General features: G+C 38.8%; 1 protein-coding gene across 1 annotated transcript in view; it reads right to left on the reverse strand.

Moving 5' to 3' along the window:
* Positions 1–10,153: 10,153 nt before the first annotated feature.
* The window catches only part of TAFA1 (TAFA chemokine like family member 1), a 481,218-nt gene continuing 471,280 nt past the window's right edge, over positions 10,154–20,091 (reverse strand). The window contains exons 4-5 of the mRNA XM_024124151.1: positions 16,749–16,873; positions 10,154–11,277 (exon numbers count right to left, since the gene is read on the reverse strand). Coding sequence (XP_023979919.1) covers positions 11,260–11,277; positions 16,749–16,873 — 143 coding nt within the window. The 3' untranslated portion in view covers positions 10,154–11,259. The remainder of the gene's footprint in view (positions 11,278–16,748; positions 16,874–20,091) is intronic.

Here is a 20,091-nt window from a genome sequence, read left to right on the forward strand (position 1 = left end):
ATATATAATGTGTCAACAGTAGCTGGATAAATGTTACTTCTCTTAAATTTAAACTTACTATGCTCAAACCTTTAAGTATTTCATTACGTCTTTTGACATTATATGCTAGAGCATTTATAAAAGAAATATTTTATTACAAACTGATTTTCTTTCATTTCTCTTTTATATTATCTTTGTACCTTATATTAATTTTTTGAAATTACGTGATTAGGGAGGTTATAGTATCCATGAATTTCATTTCAGAAGAGTAAGGTGATGCCTGAAGGGGCCATTGGATTATTTTAGGGGTGATAATTACACCACCAGGGCAGGACTATAAAGAGATTATCTTGCAGAGCAATGCCCCTGTGACATAAGCCATGCGTTTCTTTGGTGGCATTCGTATGCATGCGGGCATTGTGTAGCTCCTTAGGATATTTGGGACAAGTGCTCTGCATTTTGCTGTCAGACTCTGGGTAAGTTTGCCACAGCGACAAATTAATTAGTAGCGAACACGGCAACTCTGAGTTAGCACTGACTGCTCCCATTTAACAACTTTCTTCCATATAAAGAAAACAAAACTTGCAATGGAATAGAGAAATATCTGGTGGTCTTTTACTTAGGCATTCCTGGAAAGAGCGTTGAGATCTTAAGAGCATTCAGATCTTCACACACATAAGTAGTGTGTTAAAACTGAAATGTGAAATACAGTTGTGAAATTTTTGTCTACATGAAGTTTCATTTACTCAATTTCTCAGTACTCATACATCTTATTGCCTTCTAAGATCTTGGATATAATTAGATGCTATCTATAATCTGATAAGCCACTGAAAAGGTGGTGGAGACACACCGGGCTAAAATATTCAATGACTTGCTCAATTTTACATTTTTAAACCAATCCCTGCCTTCAACCATTTTGGTTTTGACCTATTTGGTTTGGGCCTCCTTCCCTGTTCTCAAACTTCCAACTGGCTCATCCTTGCAGTTGTAAGTTATACCTGACTGAACATCCTGAAGTCTTTTGGCCAGACTCTGTAACAGGGGCTGCTGATTTATTATAAAATTCATATGACTCCAACTCATTTCCATCATGACCCCATTATTGCTCTCACTGACTGTTCAGTGATGATGCTGGCTCGCTCCAGGTGTGGCTGGAGACTTTGAAGAAACAGATACCACAAAAATTGGGAAGGAGGACCTTTTTCTTTGCTGGTGAGCAATGCTTCTGGGGCAGTTAAGGGACATCTATATGTCTAAACCAAGCAATCTGGATGTAGGCAGTTTGAGCTGCTCTTCAGAACCTAAGAATTTGTTATGTCATAAGTATCTGACATTACAGAGTATCTCTAATCCTATTTTCACTCTACTGATAAGAAATCAGGCTCAGATAATCACAAATTCTGAGAAATACAAGATTCCTTAGGCATGCATCCTTCTACAGGCTCCCAAGAGTTCTCCTGGTCTATGTTTGAACACCATTCATACCAAGAAATGCATTACCTACTAAAGAAAGTCAATCAGGTAAATTGTTCTTAAACTGATATATGTTTAGTTATAAATTCTATGCAGTCTTTAGAGACGAATTTAATCCCTCTTCTAAATGACAGACCTTCAAATATTTAAATGCAGCTTCTCATTCTTGACCCCCTCTTCTTTTTCCATGAATCTACGCATCAACCTCCTTCAACTGTTTCTGATTAGCATAAATGCTTTCCTCTGTCTACTTGCTTGAACTTGATTTAACCATGCTAAGTAGTTGATGACCAGTTTGACTGTGGATCACCTGCAAAACTGGTCCGCATACCACGTCAATACCGTCTTTCACACGGTGGATAATAAAACCGTGCACAGGACACAGCCAGGACAGAACCCAGGATTCTGCTACTAGAAATCTTTCTCTAGGAGATGATTATTCCATAAATTAGAAACATTTGAATATGACTATTCATTATGGTTATGAGCTCACACAATTTTTACTATCACCCAGTCTTCTCCAGAATACATAAGGGGACATCAAAATATAAAGAGCCAAATAGTAAATATTTTAGGCTTTCTGAGCATAAAATCTCTGTTGCAGCCATTCAACTACTGTTGCAAAAGAAGCTTTAGCCAATATGTAAACAAGTGGCTGTATTACAATAAAACTTTATTTACAAAAACAGGCAGCATGCCAGACATAGGGTAAGGGCCATAGTTTGCTAATTCTTAGCTTAGACTCATATCTTGTTAATATCTAGATATGTCCATCAATTTTTAAAAATACGTTAGACTAGTTAAAGAAAACAGTGAGGTCAATGAAAAAGTTTTCTGGCATGATTGTTTTTCTCAGAGAACGCAAGTTGGCTCCTGGTGATCACTGAGTCCCTATTTATTCCCCCAAAATTCCTTAAATGATCTACTTTGGAATCTTGCCCTGGGCTGACCTCAGGGTCACTGATCTATAGATTTCAGAATCCACTTCCTTTTTTTTTTTTTTTTTTTTAACAATTTTAACTATACTTAACTCATACTAGACTTCTGGTACCTCTCCCAGTTCCCTAGCATTAGCATGGTAATTTTTTGACAGTTTCTCTTTTTGGGTACTAGGAATGTGATTTCCCCTTACGCAGTGATATGCTGAAGCTGGCTCTCAGTGGTTTGCAAGGGCCAACAATGTACATCTCTTCCCAACCTGTCGTTGGTAGCTTGGAGTCACTGGTGGGAGTATTTATACCATAGAAATAACAAAAATATGTACCAGTTAGGGCTTCCCTTCTTCCCGCATCACTGCGCCCAGGGTGCTTGAATCATTAAAGAGAACTAGACGTTCTCTTACAAATCTCTTCTCCTATCTTGAGTTTATTTTTCTCTTAACAACATCCCTTCCAGACATTTTAGCCAGAAGATAACTTTTATTGACATTAAAAAAACCAGAAACAACATAGTTGCTTGAGGAAAACCTGAATTCTCTGTCACCTATACATTATCGGTTTCACGCAGTAGTTGTGTCCTACTTAATTTGAATACAGCTACAAAGTTTTCTACATTGACCTTAACATTTCTGGAAGTCAGTTTAAGTCATAAGTCAATTTCTCGCTCCTGCTATATTCTTAGAGAGCTCAGTCGTCCTTATATAGAGTCTTCCTTGATTATTTGCCTTTGCAAAATCTTTTGCCTATGACCTTTAAAATTTCAAACTGGTACTTCAACTAATTCACCATTTGCCCTCCATAGTTACGATCTGCAGCTGCCTGCACAGAATGCCGTTTCTGAGAACCACTGCAAGAAGTTTAAGTCATTCCCCAAGTTATGACTAGAGATCAGGGTTCTTTTAATCCAATGCATTTTCTAGAATGCCGTGTGTGTTTTACCATCTGGTTTTTAGAAAATACTAGGATTAGAGACAAACTTGGAATTTCCTTACTAATAAATCAATTTGAACTTTGTTCATTGGCAGTGAGGCTAGGTATATGGGAACAATCTGAATCAGAAGGGACTAAAGCTTTCTGTCTATGACTTACCTCTAAGAGATACAGCATAACCATACTCTTCTTTCATCAAGATAGCCTTGGATGACTGGGTCTATGAAGTGGCAATTGACTGATGTAGCTGAGACTTGAATCTAAGCTATCAGCTCCTCCATGAAAGGAAAAGCGTGATTCACTGCTCGGTCCTCAGGCTCTGACGAGGCAAAGCTCCATGTATGTTTACTAAATACTGAAAAACTCTCCTTACTGATCCCCTCAACTCCGGTTGTGTGACCTTCCCATTTTTCTCCATTTTGGAAACAGAATGGTCATCTTACAACGCTGCCTTAGGTGGGTCTCTCCATAGGAAGGCCAGGACACAGAGATTTCAGTGAGAGGAATGTATTTGAGAGGTGAATCCAGGCAGTACTGGTAAGGAAGTGAGGAAGTGAGACAGGAAATGAAAAGAAGCCAATAAAATGTACAATTATGACCAGATTATGGCTTTGGGCAACTGGGACTCAGTCTCACTTGGTACCTCTCGGAGACAAAATAGAACTGTGCTGTCCAATAAGGTAGCCACCTAGCCACATGCGGCTGTCTATTAAGTTAATAAAATTAAATTAAAAAAAAATCACTTCATGTGTCACAGTTGGCACATTTCATGTGCCCAATAGCCACATATAGTTTGTGGCTACCTATTGCACAGCTCAGATATAGGAACATTTTCACACTGCAGAAAGCTCTATTGGACAGCCCCGACATAGAATACACCTCAGAGTTGTCTCGCTTGGGAGCAAGGAAGCTGGGGAATCTATACATCAAGTCTCATCAGCCAATGGCTGCTCTTCTGAGTCCCAGGTACAGCTGGTCTGCCCTGCATGTGTATGGGACCAAGGAGAGGCTATGGGTGACACTAACAGTGTCTGCTATTAAGTATACATCAACTCCTTGCTTAAAATAAATAAAACTCCTTGCTTAAAAACCTGTTCATGGCTTCCTGCTACAGTTCAGATAGAACTCAAACAACTTTATCATGCTCTACCTGGCTCTGACTTCAAGGTTACTTCCCCAATCTCAGGCCACTTTTCTCTAATCACTCTGCTTTGACAGCAAACTAAAAGAGACTTTCTCTCTGTTTTGCAAACACACCGAAATCTTCCTTGGCTAAGGCCTTGGCACATACTAACCTGTGGTCCTGCAACACCCCTACCTCCTCCCTCCCCTCTCCCCCTCGGCTCTCTGCATGGCTGCTTCCTACTCTCCTCTAGTTCTCAGACCTAATGCTACCTCCTCCAAGAGGTTTTCCCTGACTATCCTACATAATGTTCATGTTTCCTTCCCATTATTTAATTTCTTGGCTCCTTTTGCATTTATTTTACCACAATTTTTGATCATTTGTTCACTTTTCTTTTTGTCTGTTTCTCCTAGAATAATGTAAGGTCTGAAGTCAATCTAATACTGTGCCTGACACATGGCAAATGCTCAACAGATATTTGGTTACTGAATGAATGAAGAGATGAATGAACGAACGCTGTCTTTACCAGTGAGGAGGGTGTAAGGGCAGGCATGAAAGGTCAGACCTCTGCAGTAACAAGGGTTACATGTGGATGTGCGTGGACATTGTGCCTGAATGACAAGAGGGGTGGGGAAAGAGTGGCCTGGTGATGACAGTGTGTAGCTGCTGAAAATTATCCTACACATAAGATGGCTCTCACCATTAACAACTCAACTTCTGGATGAACATTTTGGACACCAGCCGGGTGCCTTCTCCAACATGCAATTACTATCTTGTGTCAATGGCAGTGCTCAAGTGTACGTTATATTGGCTTTTTCCAGTGGTTTAAAAACATTAGCAATGGTAATGGCAAATGGGGAATTCTACAGGGTTGGGGAGGGATCTGTCTAGTCTTTGAGCTTTTTAGAAAGAGAATGTAAGATAATATTCTGCCTGTTTTTTTCTAAGTTTGTGTTTTGCTTGCCCTGAGTGGAGCCAGCACTGACACAGGGGGCTTCTAGGTGATGCATTGTAGGAGTAATCTGAGAATAACAACAACAACAAGAGCTTACCTACTGCTTTCCATTTATAACACATTTCCATCTTCTCTAGTTCCCTAGTCTTCCCATAACCTTTAAACGTCGTACAATGATCTCCATTTTACAGAAGGGAAAATTCAGAGGGAGAGCTTATAAGCTTTCCTAGGTTGTAAGTGGAGGGTTAGGACATCAATCTTTGGTGGTGGTGGGGGGACATTTGGCTTACAATTCTACAACTCTTTTCAATACATACAGTGTTTTTTAGGCCTGGAATGTGAAAGGGAGAAGAGGAAATATGACAGTGGTGAGCTGAATGGCAGGGGTGAGACGTGTGAGAGGCCCTGAGAGCTTCTCAATCTGGCCATCTCAAGAAGGATTCAGATCAGGGGACAAAGAAATTGAGAATTCACGTGTGTGGGTATGGGAGGGTGTGTACAGAATGAGGAAGCAGAGGGAGGAGGCCATTTCCATTGGGCAGTTAGTACCCAGCATTTTTTTTTTTTTTTGTAAACTAAATGTACAAGCTTCTCAAGTCTTTTAGCAGCAGCTCGGGGGATCTGTTGACCTGATACTGCTTCTTTCCAGTCCCTAAAATAGGCTCCCACATGTCTTGGTGACCCCATAGGTGGAATCTATAGAAGTTTAATCCATTTACTCTAATCTAGTACAGGGGCTGACCTCTTTTTGTGACCTTGGCATGCCCCCAATCGAGCATAACTGATACCTATTGCTGTACGCACAGTGTTCTCAGTGGTAAAAGCAGGAGAGGTTGCAGGTTACATGCAATGGACTGCAAACAAGCTCTCCCTCCGTCGTTTTTTCCTACCACCAGAGGAAGCATACGAGAATGCAAATCCTGAGAAGAATGTCATGTTAGGCCAGATATGCAAACTGATGTCTCACAGACAGAAGAGAATCTTCAGTCTTGTCTTTTAATAAAAGCTCGATAGGTTATAAATATGCACAATTTGGAGATTTCATATAAACCTATGAATTTCTGGATTTTCTTAAAAAACAACAAAAAACAGAAGAATTGGGCCATGCTAGCTCCCTAATGCTGGATGGCAATAATAGGCTGGGACCATGTCCCCAACCTCATCGCCACGTGCTTGGGCAGTAACATGTGACCTTGGTTAGTTAACTAGCGTTACTTGGCTAAAGCTCCTGTTGGCATATATGTCTTGCAGGCCCTGGTTGAGACCTACCTATGAAACAACCATAATTTTCTTATTTACAAAACAGAAATAGTGTCACAGATGTAGAAAACAAACTTACAGTTACCAAGGGGGAAAGGGGAGGGAGGGATAAATTGGGAGTTTGGGACTGACACATACATACTACTACATATAAAACAGATAACTAACAAGAACGTACTGTAGAGCGCAGGGAACTAACTGTACTCAATACTCTGTAATGACCAATATGGGAAAAGAATCTAAAAAAGAGTGGATATGTGTACATGTATAACTGATTCACTTTGTTGTACAGCAGAAACTAACAATACTCAGATAAAAATTAATATAAAAAATGTATTTGCAGACTGTATTAAGAAGCCACTTCCAACCCACTCCATGAAGAATGGCCACATACCCATGTGCCATGGCCCAGTGGTTCAGAACCACTGTCTTAAGGAAAGTATGGTCTCAGGTTTTCCTCATGGCACGTACGGACTCTACTCTTGGGTTACAGCAGGTGGGAATTAGGGCTGGATGGACATCCCCTGACCTATAAATACAGTCAGTTGTGTTTGGGGTCCTGGCTTTCATGTTTGGTGATCGGTTATTATTTTTTAAAATAATGTAACTAGCTACCAAAATCAATAAATAAGAGCTTAACGTGTTTTTGAAAATGAAACAAACTACCTAAGTAAATAAAATAAATACATGAGAGCCACTGTGGACCAAAGATGTCAGCATAATGCAACTTCCACTGGGATGCTCCTGAGATCTTTTATAAGGAAAAAAAATCCTGGCCTATTCAACCTAAAATCTTTATTAGCAGGGGATTTGTGTGTGTGTGTGTGTGGGGGGGTGTGTGGGTGTGTACAATTAGTAGTTTCCTTTTAAATTTACTTTGAAGGATGAACATGATTCTATTTTATCACTTTTGTATAATGCCCACGGGTATTAGGAAATCAGATTCTATCACTACTGCATGAGTCCAGAGTCTCCACATTCCTTAGAATGATTTTTTACCTTGCTTTCTTATATTTATAAACTAGATGGAAGTGACTTGAGCCCTAGAATTTGCTAGACACTAAATCTTTTATTTAGAAGGTAGACAGCTCATGAAAAGAGACATGGCACACTTCTTTGTCAAGCAAACCCAAATGGATTTTGAAATGGGATTGTCAAGCTTAATTAAAAGAGAAACTCATGTTATGACACGATATTTAACCTTCCAGGAAGGAGTGCCTATCCCATGCTGGTGAGGAATGTGTGGATCTCCTCATATAAACAGTTTTTATATCCTCCATAAATTATTTTATCAGTGACAATGGCAAAGTGGCATAATATACTGTACTATAAAATCACTACATTGCTTGGTGAAAGTTACATTGGATTTGATCAGAAAAAGATGTGAATTGTGTGGTGGTGAAAACATTTTTCATCATTCTATAATGGAAAAAAGTAGTAAAACTTCTCCACGTGCTTGCCAACTCCATTAATGGATAAATTACACACAAAAAACACACAAAAAAGTCAACAAGTAAGCTTCACCTTACTCAAAAATCTTTGTCTTATGAAATAAGTCATATTTCCCTTTTTACCAAAAGAAGGGATTTGGACGAAACCGTTTGCTCTAATTATGTTATAATATTCTTCATCATATTTGATGCAAAAGCTCAAAATCAATATTAGTCATACCACACTGAGCTCTTTATTAACCAGAAATACGTGATATAAGTTTTTAAACCATGTACATTCAGATTCAATAGGCAGATGGTAGCTACTGAAAATTCCCCAAACCGGCACAAGTTAAATTTAAACACAAGTTGATGGTTCACACATTTGGGTAAGGGACTTGGATAAACTGAAACTGAATTTGATGACATTTACAAATATTTGTACTGTTTTCTTGGATAGTTGCTTGATTCTGATGTGGTGGGTTTTTTTCCCCTTCTCTCTTCTTCCAGGTCTTTCCCAGGGAAGCTACTGCATTAAGCGACCAACAGGAGATGAACTAACAGACTTGAACCTCTAGACCAGCTCCTTCATTGATTTACAGGCTCAGGTTACAGAACAGAAAAAGCTGTGACCCCCACGTATTGTGAATCATGAGAATGGTCTGTATGTGTGAGGCCACAGAAAACAGAATATCCCTTTTGCTTCTCATTGGATTTTTATTCGGGACCAACACTTTTCAAAGGGTATTCCAGAAAACACTAATCTCATAGAAAAGGTCACATGGTCAGGACATTTTGGGCAATAATAACGTTTGCAGAATTTTTTTAATGGAAGTAATCTCATTTTGGTTCATCTTATTTAAGAATGTTAGAAGATTTTATGTAAAATCCAGACTTCTGGTTCTCTAGAAAAACTGAAGACGTGACAAGGCAGTGAACATATCCTCACACAGACATAATTTCTTGCAGCTTCCCATTAGTCAGGGAACGAGCTCTCCATTAGTCAAGGACCATCCAACATGCCTGGATTCTGGAAGCCTTTTCTTTGGCTCCCCTTGTTTCAGTCTTTCTTGAAGACACACAGTGTCTTTTGGCATATTAAAGGCTCTGAGAATCCCTCAGTAAATATTTCTATTTATTTTGTTGAAAAAAATTTCCCCAACATATTGGGTTATAGATGTTTCTTCCTCCACATTTTGGGATGTACTGTTCTAGATAATTCTTTGGGTTTATGATTTCAGTTTTCACTCCAAAACTTACAGATGAAAATCAATTTCTAATATATCACCTGGTACACGGTTATGGACCATAACATTCAAGGAATTCAGATTTGTTGGTATGAATTTTATGCTACCTTCTGGAAAATATTTGTGAAAGTATTTAGGAAGCTCAGATTTTGCAGTGAGGATTCCATTTCCATTTTTGGATGCTTTTATAGGCATTCAAGATACAGAACAAATCCACCTGGTTACAGTGTTTATATATTCAATCAGACTTCAAGGTATATTGGTAGAGATGAAGGAGCCTCTGGATTTTACCCAAGATTTAACTTAAAAATTCCACACTAGGAGACCCACTGTGCTGCTGATCTAGTAACAGCCCCTAATAACATGTATTCTGGAGAAAAGACTTTGGAGAAAAAAAAATACACTTGCAATATGATAGGGTAAGTAACAGGAATTTATAGTACTATTATGCTCTACCAGGTAAACGAGAATTTAAGTAGATATTTCCTTCTTATAAGTATCAGCTGAGTAACTCTCAAAAAAAGAAGATGGACACAAACTGATCTTTTGGGGGGTGAGCCCAATATGTATCATCCAAGTGATCACTACAGAAGCCCAATAACAGGGTTTGACAGTTCATCTTGCTGGCTGAGAACATTGAACTTATAGCAATGAATTTCTAGTTTTCAAGTTATTAGAGTCGGAAATATTGGTTATGATGGCAGCAATGACGTCATGCAAAAAATTCTGGTGGACTGTGTGTCACTAAGCGGGTGTTCTCTGAATTTGGCTAAAGCAGACTGAGGAAAAGTAAACGGCAAATGAAGAGGACAAGTAGATTTAGAAAGAAGTTATTTACCACTTTAATAGGGCTGTCCAACATTTGGTCACACGGGTCATTCTGAAACCTAATTTCTTTAATGGTCTTCCCATCTCACCAGAAGAGATCTGAATACTCTTGGAAAAAGCAAATCAAACATAGAAAGATGTGCTGTGATAAGACTCGTTGCTGCAGCACTATGTAATTAATGATGTCAGACTTTGGATTTAATCAGAGGACATTTCTGCAGTCTAGGACAGCTATACAAAGCCTTAAGACATTGTATTTACAGAACTTAATACAGGGATCCATATTTGACCATCACTCTGACAGAGTCTTAATAGCATGGTGGAGGGGCTCCCTCAAGAATCCTCATTTTTCTTACCTGTGGAAAAGCTAGTAGTTCTAAAAATATTTTCCTGGAAGAGGTTAGAATGGTTATTATATACCAGTTGAATATAAAGTATGGTTATGTAAGCCAAGCTTGCATGCTAATATTGCACAGGGTAGAAAACAATAAAACAGGACGATGTGCTTCCTTGGGCCATCTGGTAGAAAGAGAAGGAAGCTTTTGACTCAGTATCGTTCTGATCTCTCAGATTCCAGGAGTCCACCTGTAGCTGGCCTTCCAGTGTGAGTGCCATGCCGACCTCTCAAAAGGGCACGTGAGTTCCTTGCCGATAGAAAAAGAAATGACAACAAAACAAAACAAAACATCCAAAACTCAGAGGTACACCAGCCGCCTCAAACTGTGGTACAGTTCATTTTTTGAAGAGAATATATAATATTTCAAAATATTATATATATATACATATATTTCAAGTGGTACAAAGTAACTATAGATCCAAATTAGAAGACAGTTGATCTTTCTTTGTGATCCCAAAAATTTGCATTGAGAAAACCCTTTTTCTCCTTAACCCACTTTCCATGGTGTTGCCCAAAACTCCGGGTCTTCTCACTCTAGGAGACTTCGTGACACACAGTAAAAGCACTGTGATTATCTGGTAATCAGTCAGAGTACAAATAAGAAATCCATTTGGCTTCTAATGTATAAGATGTTTTAAATTCTTAAAATGTATTTTCCACAGAGTAGGTTTTCCTTTATTACTATAACAAATGCTTCCGTTAGGTTCTTGGGTGAATCTGAAACCAAAGAAAGAAAGAAATTTCAGGGAGAAAATGAAGTGAAGGCACAAAGAAAGGTGATTAGGCAGAAAAAGAGGACACCTTGAATTTTTAGGATGTTGCGTCTTTCAAGTGAACTAAAGTCAAAAATGTTCAAGTCTAGAGCAGTAGTTCTCAAATGGTGATCAAAGCTTATGGACAGGCCACTGTATTTTTTTTTATCAATTCATTAAATTAATTTTGCCACAATTGAGGAGACAGACTCTTGGAGCAACGCCTATCCAGGACTGGGTTCGTGGGCATGCAATCTAGTTGCAGGGAGCCCTTTGTCGAAAAGGGCCCCTCACTTGGTTTAATGACCATCAGTTGCCATCTTGAAATTATTAGTAACTTCTGAACAAGGGCCCCTGTGTTTTCATTTTGCACTGGGCTCTTCCTGCACATTACGTAGTCATTCCTAAGTCTGTCTGATGAGAATTTCACGAGTAGGAAATTCCATAACCTTCTCATGTTGGTCTCTTGTAAGATGCAAAGGGGTGGCATGAGGTGAACTCATCGCCAAGGTCAGATCACGTTTGTTGAGGAACGTAAGAGACCTTTGCAAGGTGGGGAACTGTTCCACTCAAACAATGACATGGTGTTCAAGGGCAATCAAGGGCATACTCCTATAACTATTGATGCCATTTAATCCTTTCAAATATGGTCCCAAAGACTCTTATATTCAGAAGGACGCATGCACGAAGAATCACTGGTTTAGAGCATGAATGATGGTTCTAATAGAGTTGAAGGTTCTACTTTAGAGTTTTAGGACTTAAGGCATTTTTCTTCATCATCTCTTAATTTTTTATAGCTTAGAAATTGAGTATTCTGAGGCCAGGATTGAAGTCCATTTAAAGCTTTCAGGGTTAGGTAGGAACAGTCATACACCATACACATTTGCATTCAAAAGGTGGTTGGACCAGGGGCAGAATGTATGAGAAGTCTTCACACATTTTTTTATTCTTCCATATAAATAACAGATCCTTCCAAACCTTGGTTTCCTACAGTCCAGTGGTGTTTATCACATTTTGTTTCACTGTCTTCTTTTTTACCGAAAGGAGGGAGAAAGCGACATTTCCAAAACTGAACTGGAATTGCCTTTCTTTTATCTGTACTGACCCTCCTCCTCCCCTATCCCACAGAACCTTAGGCCCTAGCCTCCACAGAAGACCAGGGGCCGTGTCATGTCCGCCATCACATTCCCAAGACTTTAATTTTACATAACAGAAGCTTAATATTATTTATTAAAGAAATGAATGAGCGTACTTGGATCCAGGGGCAATTGTGATAGCATAGTTCATTCTTTAAGAAGACGGTTTACTCTTCTTTCCTGCAATCTCTAAATACCCCTCCCTCTCTCCTCCCCCACCATCTCTCTCTCTCTTTTAAAGGCACTTCTTGCAAAACGAATGGACTAGAGATCAAGATTGTGAAGTCTCTCAGAACATTTCAGACCTGGCGGAATTTTGAGGGAAGAAGCTGGAATATGTCAAAGCTGGTACTTTACCCTTCAGTAATATAAAAAAAATCAGGGCGATTAGAATGGGTGGAGATATGTAAAGTTAGAGTCGGCATTAGGAGGATGATCCCAGGGGCTGTGGACAAATGATTGTGGTGAATTGTGTTGGGCTAGTCACAGAGAACAGCAAATCTGACAAGATGGCTCTTGTGGTTAGGTGTGCAATCTGAGGTCTGCAATTTACTCTTTTAGGAAACGAAACTTGACTCTACATTGTGCAGTAACTGTTGATTTCCTCGCTAGTGTGAAAGACATTGACATATTGGATTGAAGGAAATCCAAGGTTGCTTGATATTTCCCCAGGTATTAGATCAGATTATGTTCTGGTGTTTTAATCTGCTAATTTTCCTTCCCAAGTGACTTTGGCTTTCTCCTCATTTTATTCCCCTCCTCTTCCTGTCCCCAAACAACCAATGTTCACCTTTTACATACAAATTATTACACCATTGTCAAACAACTTATTTCTTCTAAGGGGAAGTCTAGCTTTCCAAATGAAGTCATTGTTCCTGAATACACAGGGTATTAGATTTGCTCCTGAATGCATGGAATATAGCCTCCCCACCTTTCAAATTTATGTTTTTGATATATCAGTTTAAAGAAAAGAGATAAACTTATAGGCATCTAAAACCATCAGAAAAATGTCTCTAGTCAATATTTAGGTCAGTTAGTCTTGCTACAAACTCCCAACAAAGCAATTTAATAAAACAATTGAAGTAATGATCAGGCAGGAACAGGGTTAAAATTTAGCCAAGAAACTTCACCCAGATGTACTAAGCTTCTCCCCAGAAGGTACCTGTTACCAGTTTTATTGTACCCCAGGCTGGGTTTTTGGAACATGTCTCAAGCATGACTACTTTCTCTCTGTAGGGTGGCATTCAGGAAGCTTCCTCTTTCCCTATGATTTATTCTTCCGAATCTCCTGAAATGGAAGGCTTTGCTTAATTCTACTTATCTTTTCTCCTTCCTTCTAAGTTTTATTGTCACCCAGATCCAATTCCCCCAAGGTTTTCCTTCAGACTGTGGCCTGTTACCCTGGCTAGTCCACATTCTGGGGTGTCTGGTTGTTTAAATGAAACACTGAATTTCTACTCTCCACCGTCCTTAAAAAATGAGCATCATACAAATTTAAATTAGACCACATTTTGAACCATCTTTTGTTTATCTACATTTCAAAGAATGATGAGAACTTTCGCTCAGGATGATTAATTTGGAAGTAACCCATAAAAAAGGGAGGTTTTAGAAGAAAACTATATGGGGAAAAAGAATGAAGTCCCAGGAATCTTTCTTGCAAATTTCTTCACACTGAAGCTACTCTAACAAAATAACAGTGTGAAGGAAATTCCCAGTTGCCATTAGCAAGCTGGGTATGTTTCTTCAGCTTTTTGTTTTTGTCTTTTTCTGAGAGAAAGAACTCTTTGAATCAATCCTACACATAAGAACAAAAGAGGTGATTTTCTTTATTCTTCCTTTCACTTTAATAAGAATTTGAATTTTTTACCCTAAAGATTACCTCTTAAAGAACAATGAAAACATATGATTCATAATTAAAATACATCTGTGAATTAAACTGTTTTAAAAGTTAAATTGCTAGAGTCAACATTTGAAGTATGTAGGCATATTTATACTCTGATGGGGAAAAATACACAGGGCATACTAGAAAAATTCATATAAAACCTATCTATGGAGCATATGATCTAAGGACTGGTGTTGGCTATTTATACAGAATGGAGCTCCTGTATGTATCATCTGGACTTAATTGGTGCCTTTTGTATTTAAAAGTGCTTATTTCATTGTGAATTTCTTGTAAGGAAGGGAGGAGAAAATGTAAGTCAGTGTACTGTTTGGGTTTTCCTAACCCAAATTTCTTTAAAAATTCAGCTTTTTCTAGTGTCTTCTTCTTCTGCCTCTAAAGACAGTCTTAAGAATTCTTAGTTGACTTATGTGCCGCGCACATGGCTGGAGAGGACTCTCTTACTTCCTTTCCTGAAATGGATGCACACATCAGAACAGGTATACATCCTCTGCTTCTAACCTGGCTGTAAGGGAAGATTTACTTCTCTTATACTTTCAGCTGTGTGGACTGTGCTCAGCCCATCCAGGGCCGTAGTGAACACAGTGTATACCAGCCTCTGTTACCATGACTGGATTCCACACCATACCCTGGTGATGCCGGAGAATGTCCAGGATGTATTACAACATGCCTGATGGTTTTAAAATAGACTCTACAAAGGCCAAATCAAAAAAAGTGACGTGGGTCACAAAAAAGTAGCACTAGCAATTTCTGTGTTTTGTTCCTTTATTTTCTATCTGCCAAAGAGTCTCCTCGTTGGTATTCTTGGAACTTCACATATCTAAATCCGGAAATGTTTTGATTTGCATTATTGCTCTTTACGGACTTTCAAGTCTGAAGGTACTATTAAAACAGGGCTCACCATCAATAGTGATTGGTTATCATTTGGAATAGGGAATGGAGATTTGGCAGAGGATATGTCAGCAATGTGTTTAAAACAATGCTGACTGGATTCCAATCATGCTGGCCAAAATTTAGAGTAGCTTAAAACTAACTTGTGAGGGTATCTTCAAATTATTTGGTAAAGTCATTTTCAGATAAAATGTAACCAAAGGGAAACCTGAAATCCATACTCTACCAACTAATTAAGATGACTTTTGGGGTAAGCATCAGGAACTGGGCTCATTTTTGAATACGCTCTTCTGTAGGTGTCTCATTGAAATGAAATACGATAATCCAGGCAGAGCTTCTTAGAGCACACAATTTCATGTTAACAAGCTAGGATGGTTCAGGCATCCCTCCTGGGTGCAAGCCAGGGAGGTGTAGCCATTTACTGGCTAATGTGGTCAATACAGGCAACTAAATTTGACACACAGTGTCTCCACTTACTTTATAAATATAAAAAAATTTTCTTATGGTGTTATGTTTTCTGCATCACAAAGATGCAAGAACCAATTTTATTTTGTGAAAAGACAATTCTGAGAAGAAAGACCAAGGTAAGACTCATAATACAGGGGCTGGAATCAGAGATGCCTTTTTAAATTTGGGTCACCCTTTTGGAACTCTGCAAGTTCAACATACTGGACTTTGTAGATGGTGAAGCTTGTTTTAAAAAAATACCCAATACTTAAAACACATACACACATAACAGGGCTGAAATTCATGTGATACATGTACATATCACCATACTGGCTCTTAAAATATTGACATACTTTTGTACTGGTGAATAAATTGTTACTGTCTTAAGTACCCTGACCAAACGCCCTTCACACCCCCATCAGAACTTCCAGACTTTCCTACGGACCAGTATCTATAGGGTCAACGGCTGGCCTAGCTGTCCTCTCCAACCTGCTCCAGCATCATGACACCAAAGCTGATGGGCTGGGTAGCCTCATACAGGTCGTTACATATTTTGAAGCCAACTTCTGATTAAGCACACAAAGTAAGAACCGATTATTCACATCAGAGAATTCTTTCACCTCCCTAAAAGAGCATCAAACAATTCCTTTAAAGAAACTTTGGAAGATGGCTGCACTTAAATGCAAAACTGTTCAGGAAACCATCTGGATGAATAAGGCTAGACCCTTATTTTATTATCCATTCTGAGCACCATAGATATCAGATGCATAATCCAAATAACTGCCTCACTGCTCCTCTTTCCTTTGGCTGTGGCAACCTAGCTTTATTTATGATTCAGTAAGAGAAACACTAAACTGCTCAGTATGGAAAAGTCAAGTTCAATCTCTAACTTCTCTTTGATGGATGGACACTGATCTGAATGGTTAAGAACAGTTTCTGTTGGGGAAAAGGCTTCTTCCTCTCCTTTTCAAAGCTTCTCTGGGTGCTGTTTGTAAATACAACACAAAGGCAAACAGTACAGTTTGTAACACGCATGAGACATTTGAAAAAAAATGAACTTACTCTTGTGGTCTTGATTTTATTGCCTGTAGCGCACATCCATCCGGAATTATCAGGGAGTGTCTTACACTCTTCTCCTTCTAGACAAGGTTCCATCTCACACCACCATTTCCCAATCACTATGGAGGCTGTGCAAAGACAGGAAACAAGTGTGTATGCAATTCATCCAAAGAACCTGGCACGAGGCTGAGTTCTTCTACAGATGTTAATGCTCTTTGAAACACATTAGGTCCTTTTTAACCTTTCATGATTGGCTAAGAATACTCTACTAAGAAGAATGAGATTTTAACTTTAACATCTTAAAATGCAAATATAATTATGCCATCTGGTTTCATCAAGCTACATTTTGCTCATAATCTCCTTGTATGATGAAAACATACAGAATGGGCACATTTACTTTTTGGAGGAAATTCTGTGTTAAGTTTGTAGGTCAAAGACCTGGTACTTTCTTTTCAGTGAAAGGGACAAAAAGCCTAACTGTTCTTCACAATGACTAGTTGAGCTATTGTTTTCAGAAAGGCCAGTTTATTCACCCAGCATTAGGGTTTATCTCCCACCCTAAAGCCTTTGAGATATCAAAGGCTTACCAAAAAAGAAAAAATGAATTGACCAAAAGTATAAAAGAAAACCTGCAAAATTAAAACCAACAGTCATAATAAATGAAACTATTTGTTTACAGTCAAAAGTATATTTGATATGAGCTGTAGTTTCCTTTCAATAGGTTTAAGGTGATATGAGTGGAACTTTTAGAACTTGACCCTCCGATAAAATAGCCCTATTTTTCAGGGTGATATTGAGGACGACCACATTAGGAAGCTGGCAATGAATTTAGTGGATGGATTTATAGCACACTTTTTTGGATAATGAGATTTTATAAAACTGGAGACTAGATTCGCTCAGTACAAATCAAGTAGCTCCACATCTTAATATCCTGAGTGAAAATTTTTTCTGCACGAGCATTGGTCATTTCTGAAGCTGCTCAAGGCATTAGGTTTTTTTACAAATCCACCTGGGCATTTTCCTGCAAAATCCTTAAAATGTCTGTGAGTGTTTCTTCTGTGATACTTTCCAAATGGCTTTCTTTACACTGAACTGAAACTCTAGGTCTTTACCTAAAAAAAAATTTGTCGCTTCCCAACCCCTCACATTTCCACCTTGTCTCCATCATGACGTTTAAATCTCACAACAACAAAGAACCCACATGACATTTCTTAATGTCACAGAAGATTAATCTTAAAATGAAAAGGAGTCCACGCCACAGGAAAGCAGGAGCACATTAAAATTCTCTATCCACCCAGCATTCACTAGAGGGATTAGATTGCTACCTGGAGTCTGTCATACAGAGTGAAGTAAGTCAGAAGGAGAAAAACAAATACCATATGCTAACACATAGTGACGAAGTGAGAGTGGCATGGACATATATACACTACCAAACGTAGGGTGGATAGCTAGTGGGAAGCAGCCGCATAGCACAGGGAGATCAGCTAGGTGGTTTGTGACCACCTAGAGGGGTGGGATAGGGAGGGTGGGACGGAGGGAGATGCAAGAGGGAAGAGATATGGGAACATGTGTATATGTATAACTGATTCACTTTGCTGTAAAGCAGAAACTAACACACCATTGTAAAGCAATTATACTCCAATAAAGAAGTTAAAAAAAAAAAAAAAGAAGCAGAATGGTTTAAACATCCGGACATCTACCTGCATTTAGGTTTCCCCCTTCTACATTTTTCTTATTTCAGACTTCCCCTCCTTTAGAATACAGTCTTCCTCAAACTTTCCTTTGAATAAAAATTACTCTGCAGGATTATATATGCAAAACAATGCCTACTCTATTATACAGTCAATTTAAGAATTTTTTTCAAGGGTAACTTTGCCTGCATGTGATGCATGCCTTATACATGGACCAGACCAAATCGCCTAAGATGAAACGACACTGGATAGGGCAAGCAGAGGAAGTAAAACCTTGCACATTGTTCCACCCTTATGCAGGACAATGTGATACTTTTGGTAAAACACAGACTAATAACAGAAAACACGAATCCTTCACAGGGTCCAAAATGATTATGAATGTTTTGAATGATTTTCTTTTTAACAACAGGTCTCAGCATCAGGGTATGGAATAGAAGAAGAAGCTAGTCAGGAGTTAAGAGGCCTTATTTGTGTGAATTAATAGGTGAGAATACTAAATAGAGAAGCATATATTTTGACAGCAAGGAAAACATACGTAGCCTTGAAGGGGAAAAAAAAAAAAAACGGCAAAGCTTCCAGTAACGTCAGATACAAGTCAGTGTTTGGCAGTTTTTATTGAGAGCCTTCAATCTGAGGTTCCCTGCCGGCTAGAGCTCAGTCACAAACAGGCCAATCACATTTGCCATGCTTGTCCCCTTAAAGCCCACCTAATATTTCAATATTGCTGTCCTGCATCTCGACCATCACGAATGGACACTCTCTGACCTTAGCTCTGAGGGGAAACTGCCTTTCCCAGCGGTCTTTGATTTAGAATTTGTCCCTCTTTTTTCACAGGGGCACACAAATAATGAACAACCACTGGTAAGGTCAGACATGAGCATCTTTGCCTCTTTCTAAAGGACCCTGTTCCATCTTCTTTTGGCTGCTCTGCCCTCTCACAGCTGACTTACTTTGTTGCAAGCTAACAAAGCACTTTCTCCTCTTTCTCTCAAGCATTAATAGCTCCTAAATGAAAATGTAGACAGTAGGAAAAAGAATACATCTCAAAACCCAAGTATGACTTTTAATTCAAGTTTATAGAGACCACTGGCTTGGAGGGGAAAAGAAAAAGCTTTCTAAGAATAGAAATGTCCCAGACCTGCCTATGGTCTCTAAAAATTCCTGTTACAGTTGCCTCTTCTAAATGGAGTCTGATGACTTGGCACTACTCTCTGGCTTATTAGAATCTAGTTCATTTTTCCAGGGTTGCTTTTCTCAAGATGCTATTAGACCTATTTTGTTTCTGCTTTGTGCATTCCACAGTCATCTTAATGTATATTATTTTATGGCCTAGGTCAAACTATAGTCTTGCATCCTAGTTTTTTCATGAACTCGTATTTCCTGAAATATCTTTTAAAAAGTTCACAAAGAAAGGACTTAAAAATTGCCTCCTCTCATCCCAATTCGGAAGCTACTGAAAACCTTCTGATTATTGGACAAGGAGTGATCAATTAGATTTAATAAAATGAGCTAATATTAATAATATTTAGTTGTTTTTAAATAATTTTTTTCTTACAGAAATAATTATAATGATAAAACCGTAAATAAAAATAATTCTAGGGCTTCCCTGGTGGCGCAGTGGTTGAGAGTCCGCCTGCCGATGCAGGGGACGCAGG

Source organism: Physeter macrocephalus, chromosome 18 (assembly GCF_002837175.3).
Source record: "Physeter macrocephalus isolate SW-GA chromosome 18, ASM283717v5, whole genome shotgun sequence".
In the NCBI taxonomy this organism is placed as follows: Eukaryota; Metazoa; Chordata; class Mammalia; order Artiodactyla; family Physeteridae; genus Physeter; species Physeter macrocephalus.